General features: G+C 33.5%; 1 protein-coding gene across 2 annotated transcripts; it reads right to left on the bottom strand.

Annotated features, from left to right (window-relative positions):
- Positions 1-315: 315 nt before the first annotated feature.
- LOC141657746 (protein VERNALIZATION 3-like) lies at positions 316-5,536 on the bottom strand. 2 transcript variants are annotated; one of them, XM_074465080.1, is made up of 5 exons: positions 5,293-5,536; positions 5,116-5,177; positions 4,280-4,320; positions 1,354-1,570; positions 316-617 (listed from the first exon to the last, which is right to left on the bottom strand). In XM_074465080.1, exons 1-5 carry the CDS (start codon positions 5,491-5,493, stop codon positions 536-538), a joined length of 603 nt encoding a protein of 200 aa, XP_074321181.1. In that variant the 5' UTR covers positions 5,494-5,536; the 3' UTR covers positions 316-535. The 2 variants fall into 2 exon arrangements, with proteins under 2 accessions (XP_074321181.1, XP_074321182.1); XM_074465081.1 differs by lacking the exon at positions 316-617 and adding an exon at positions 642-898.
- Between the last annotated feature and the right edge of the window lie 876 nt (positions 5,537-6,412).

The following is a 6,412-nucleotide window of genomic DNA, read 5'->3' on the forward strand; positions in this document are numbered from 1 at the left end:
CCATTAGCCCACGGGCCGCCCGAGTTTTGACTAAAGGGCGGGTAAGCGCAAGGATAATTGGCTCATAAGTCTGACCCGGTCCGCCCACTCACACTAGTCTTAAAGGACGACTTTTTTCTTCACGGCCCGGACAAGCCCGCATTTGAACAACACTACTTAAAGCACTAGTCATCTAAGTTTATTAAACAGAATTTGTCTACTGAAGAGCGGGAAAAAAAAAACATAATCCTTTTGTAGCAAGCAAATACAACAATTTTATTCTTAATTCATTAAAATTTAAAAGCCACATAATAAGCCTAATAATACACGATATTTAGGACTCAGTTTTCACCACAAACTAGTAATAATAATAATAATAATAATAATAATAATAATAATAATAATAATATATTATTATTATTATTAGAAAATACTCATTTAAATAAGGTGGCTTTTCCGTTGGAATCGTTGACCATGAGAATCAAGCTACCCTTGTGACTTGTGAGTTGTGACACAAGGAGGATTGGCCCAATGGGCTAATCTGTGAGAGGTAGCTTCATCTGCTCCTTTTGTGATAGTTTTGGGCCAATGGCCCAATTGAGTTAGCGAGGAACAATGCATCAACGTCCAAAGGCCTCCTACAAAAAATGGATTATAAAATATCTTCGTCACATTTTCACATTTTTCCACAACCTTCAAATGATTAGATACAACTATACAAGTCCGACAAAAGAAAAAGGTGGTTTGCTTTATTGATCAAATTATATATATTATATATAAGAGAAGTACAATTTATATCAATATTAGGGAATTACAATCCATATAGGCTATAAAGCTTATGTTATACATTTGCGACTATAAATGAGGCAGAATTTGTGAGGCGCTCCATTTTTCCAATGACAATACTTAGTCACGCAATCTGACACAACATCAAACATAACAAATAAGGCAACAAACAATAATAAAATTGTTTGCCAACAACAACAATAACAGCGTCCTTATATCTTACATGTTATGCCGTTATGGTCAAGGACAAAAGTCTATATCCAAAAATAGTTTTTTTTTCTAGATTTTTGAGAAAAGTTGCACATTTTTAAAGGGAACACATAAAACAATTGGTTCAGTCAAAATACCAAAGTTATAAAGTTTGTTTCATACCAACAAATAGAGCTAATCTTAATGCCAGTATGAGAAGGATAAGTTCAGTCATATCCTACTTAAGTACCTCCCCTTCCCTATCTGTAGTTATCATTGTTTGAAATAACCGAAATAGAAAGAGTAATTATTGTTACCAGCATAAATTAAGTACATAATTGAACATGAAACAAGTGTATATCTATATTATAAAAGCAAAGGGAAGAGAATTAGCACAACCTCCTACCACCGGAACCACCCTCACGTTGGCAATTGTAGTAGACAGCAGCAACAGGCAGACCAAGATTGTAGAGCTCAGCAAAGTCTCTAGTGTTGAAGTTCTGACGCCAGCCCGGGGCGTACACAGTTTGCCTACCCAATTGCCGGAACAACACAAGTATGAATCGGTGTATCCCGATCGATGGCCGAGGGCTTTCATAGCAAACCACCTCCTGGCCTATACAATGACGTAGTCATAACAACAACAAAGTAACAACTAACAAGAGTTTAGTCCCTATATAATCAATCAAATCTATACACTACTCAGCGGTCGTCCCACTTGAAGTTTGAAAATTTCGAAAATTTTGTTAAAATTTTCGATTTTTCGAGACCCCTTTATAATATTTCTCTTTCGCCCCGCTACCTTAAAATCCTGGCTCCGCCACTGAGACTACTTAGACATTTACAGCAATAAATATACAAGTAAAAGACAGGATGATAAATATGATGACATCTATTGTTTGCCGCTACTTGAGGTTTGCTCATTTTTAGTAATAGTTTGACTCTCACAACTAAAATACTAAAAATAGAATATTATCACCTCGAATGTGGGACCCAAATGGGCATTTCATGATTTGTGTTGTCATATAACCTCAGGTGACTCATAATATTCCCTCCATTTTTTGTTATCTTCCCTTTTTTTTACGCAACATTTAAGAAAGATCATAAATAATATAATAAAAAATAAAAAGTTGGCAAATGAGGCATAAAGTAGGATTATTTGGTGTTTTTTTCAAAATCAATGACATAATTTGTAAATTTAGAGAAATTATAAGGATGGTTTTGCTAAAAAAAAATACATCTTAAAATAGAAAGAAAAGTGGGGAGATTAAAAAAATGGAAAAGAAAGGAAAGTGAGAAAATAAAAAGAAAATGAAGGAAGTACTCCGTAGCAATTACAGGGAATAATCCCACCTTTTAATCTCATCTCTTTTAAACAATCTCTCCAAAAATATGATCCATTAAAATAGGTAATGTTACTTGACACTTTAATTTCTTCTCTTAATTAATTTACTTCATTACTAACCGTTTCTCCCTCATTTAAATCTCTCCGTCACCTTTTATCCCCCTCTCTCTAACGTTTTCTACTTTGTTTTTATGAGTTCAAATAACCAACATTATAGCATCCAACTCCATAATATACGGGTAAATTTGTATATCTTCATAATGGAAAAGAAGTACATAATTCATTCAATTAATCTACTTATTGATGGATAATGAAGTTTGACTCGATAATTGGCCTTGTCTTATCATTGATTACTTATTGACTATTGAGCCTCATAGACCCTCGCAATAAAATTAGATCCTTGAAATTTTAAACAACCTAAATTATGAATAAAATAGTTTTCAGTTTTCGTGGGACATATAAGTATATAACTAATCGATAAATCTATATATTGTCTATTTTAGTGAACCAAGTATTGAGTAGACCTATATCAACCATGCAAGTGTCTTCCAATAGTGTACTAGGTAAAGAAAAAAAGAATTGATCATTACGAAAAAAAAAAGGAGTGTAGTGAGTAGTGACCAATCAGTCTGTAGACTTTGTACTATAGGTTCCAATTCCGTACTATCAGTGGGACCAACAGAAACTTTTATTTGAGAAAACGGAAATTTTAAGAGGCCAGAGCTCGTATTTACGAGTTTAAAAACTAACGATTCTTTTTTTAAATGGATCATCTTTTTGAATACTACAATTTGTAAAAAAAATTGTCGATCACTCGAAGTTTGTTTGGTTAAAAAAACTGACATACAAAAACTCTTAGTCGCGGGACACAAGTTATGACCTCTTAAAGTTTTCGGATAAAAAAAATTGAGTATTTTATATAAAATGTCAAATGTCTGGGATATCGGGTGAATTTTCCAATGAAAATATTACTTTTCATACCCTTTAGTTTATCTCGACACAAACCATACACCTGTTAGTCTGTTGAGGTTACCTTCAAAGTTCAAACTAATTAACTTCCCAAACTTTGAAGTTCTGAAAATGTTTCTTTTACTTTTGACAATATATATTGCCTATAACTCGCCTTGGTATATAAATTGCTCTAGAACATCTCTCACGTAAAGCTGTTCATTGACGTGACAACCTATTAGACCCCGGATCTCCTAACAAAGCATGCTTAGACAATGAATTTTGCAAAATTTTGCACTACACGACACTACAACATATCTATATTTTTAATTTTGGATGGATAATATCAGTAATTGTGTTTCTACCCGGGGGAAAACAATCTGTTAAAAATATAAATTACTCCCTTCCATAAAATCAGGCACCCTATAATTTTTTTTTTTTAAAAAAAGAATTTTTTTGTCAAACACAACCTTTTAAAAAAAAATTATTCCAAACACCACCTTTAAAAAAAAGTTTGTAAAACACAACCTTTAATAATTTTTTTTTTTTGTCAAACACGACTTTTTGGCCGAAAGACTCAACATTTTACAATGGGGCAACTTTCAGTCGATGTTTGAGATAGCAAACGATGTCGATTTGAGGTGTTCTTGTAGCCGTTGGAAAGGTGGAAATACAAGCTTTCAAGGAGTTATCAACACGATGGTCAAAGGTGACCTTATGTAGGGTCTATTGATGTGTAAAGTAAGGCTGATCAGAGAGTGTAGCGAGTGGTCGAGGGAAAACTCTGTAAAAACGGGCTTAATGCGCATGTATATATGGAAGGTATGTTACTCCAACTCTCCTGATTCCCCCATGTACTTGTGTCCGACACTCGACACTCGGACGAGGACATGACACTCATTTTAAGCCAAGTTATGCATATTTTTTATTAAAACGATCGAGATCGACACTTGGACGCACACCCGTATCGAATACTTATAAACGAGTCCGAGCAAACTAGTATGGAAGAAGAAAGTGAAAGGCAGGACTTACCGAAGGTTGCACCCGTGGTCCCAGGAATATCAGTCACCAACCTTCAGCCCACAAAATACAAATTCATCAATTTTTAACAATAGACAAATATACAAAGAGAATTATAAACTCCAGCCAGCCACAAAGTTAAAAAACAAGAAGACTTTTTCACTGCACAAAAAAAAAGGATGCTTTGGGTATGTCACCTTGATTTTGGTCATGGCGTATAAACACATTTAGTACCACATTAATATATGGTGACTCGCTTAAACCTTAAGACAGGTCAAATACATATTAAATCACATGACAAGTTGACTAGTAAATGTCAAAAAATTTGGTTTTTATTACCATTACGTGATTGTATTTGAACCGTTTTAAGATTAAAGACGAATATTCCACCTTAAGCAAGACTTACCGAATTTTCAAAACATTAAATAATTGTTGTAATGATTTTAGTTAGTAGGTCCGCAAAATTTAGTCAAGCAAACATTCAAAAAAAAAAAAAAAGTGGCATATTAAAGTGGGGATTCGATCTTGCAAGAGGATTAGAGAAGTAAAGGAAAAAACTGAGTCTTTGGAAATAAAATAAAACTCAGTTGAACCGTAGATATCATGGGACAAAGGAAACGGCATACCTACTTCTTATTATTCCTCGTACATGCACATCAATACTCCCTATAAGTTACTCTATATAGTAAGCTGTTTTCTTACCTAATAAAAATAAAATAAAAAATAATATATACTCCGTATAAGTTAGCAAGCAGCCTAGGCATGAAGAAATTAATACGTACTACCATATTATATTATAACCTGTATGTCATTGATCTCAAATTTATGTAACACAATCAGAAGCATACCAGTGCAAGTATTCCCTAAGATTTGGATCACTTGGGCTAGGAGCATCAGGATCCACCATCACCTAAATTATTATTATTATTATTATTATTATTATTGTTATTAGTAGTAGTAGTAGAATTCTAATAAATCATGTTTCAAATATAAGTGTAAGTAATAAAGAGAGGAGTTGGAGTTACCAAAGTATAGCAAGTCCTGAAGTCATCACCTCCAACCTGAACCCTAGGTTGGGTGACAACTTCGGAGGGACTAAATTCACAAGCATTACTAACATCCCTACCATTGTAGGTAGCTCTTAAGGAAACACTCCTATTGAAGGGATCTAAGACATCCCCAACGACTCGACCTACAACTAGTGGATCTCTAGCAACCCTAGGCATTAGGATTTAATTTATATGAGAAAAGACTAAATAAATAAATATATAGAAAAGGAAGCGGAGATGATAAATAATAATGTGGATTAATGCTCTGCTTTATATAGACATACGTCTGACCTTCAGAATGCAACTTCTTCTTTCTTTCGCATCTCATGTTCATTGCATCAATACGTACTCAATAGCATCTCTTCTGTTCCTCCTTATTTTCAGTGTAATAAACCTCCTCTTTTAGGCCCTGTTCTTTCTGGCTTTTTAGAGTAGACTGAATCGAATCGAATGAATGGAGCAACTAAGTCAATCGAATCGAATCAACTAAATGGAGCCGAATCAATCGAATCAATAGAGCCGAATTTGAATCGAATCGAATCAATAAAGTTGAATTGAGCTGAATTGAACTGAAATAATCATATTAATAATAATAATAGTATTCAATATTATTGTTATTATCAACTATAATATATTAATATTCATAGTATAATAGTAATACTAAAATTAATATTTATAAGAAAAAAATTATAATATTATATATGAATAATCATAAATTATAATAATGAAAAAATAGTATTTTTCTACTAATAATATTTTTAATAACAATAATAAATAATGTCATATTAATAATGATATTAGTAAAATAATTGTTTAGAATAAAAACACTCAAGTAAGCGTTGCTCGAATTCAGGTCGAGTCAACGCCCTACTCTCATATGGCATCTCGAGCCTATGCTTGCTCTCTTCGGATGGATCTTTCACGCGTAACAAAGGCCTCAGAGGTATGCAAAAGGTCCTTCTCTGATACTTTACGGTAATGGTGGATTGTCGGGACCTTGCTTGAAGCTAAGGTCTCTGTGCCCTCTTGTAGTAGCCCGAGTAGTCTTATTTCTAGGGAGAGGAAGTTGTTGGTGAGAAGTTTTTACCATTGATTG

The sequence above is a fragment of the Silene latifolia genome, chromosome 5 (genome assembly GCF_048544455.1).
Source record: "Silene latifolia isolate original U9 population chromosome 5, ASM4854445v1, whole genome shotgun sequence".
NCBI classification, from domain to species: Eukaryota; Viridiplantae; Streptophyta; class Magnoliopsida; order Caryophyllales; family Caryophyllaceae; genus Silene; species Silene latifolia.

What these genes read in the sequence shown, in the direction of transcription:
- LOC141657746 (XM_074465080.1), bottom strand. Translation starts at nt 5,493, where the DNA reads ATGCCTAGGGTTGCTAGAGATCCACTAGTTGTAGGTCGAGTCGTTGGG. An exon ending in CTTAGGGAATACTTGCACTG is followed by an intron (nt 4,321 to 5,115) that starts GTATGCTTCTGA and finishes TGTGGGCTGAAG; the next exon opens with GTTGGTGACTGATATTCCTG. An exon ending in GGTGGTTCCGGTGGTAGGAG is followed by an intron (nt 618 to 1,353) that starts GTTGTGCTAATT and finishes CATTTTTTGTAG; the next exon opens with GAGGCCTTTGGACGTTGATG.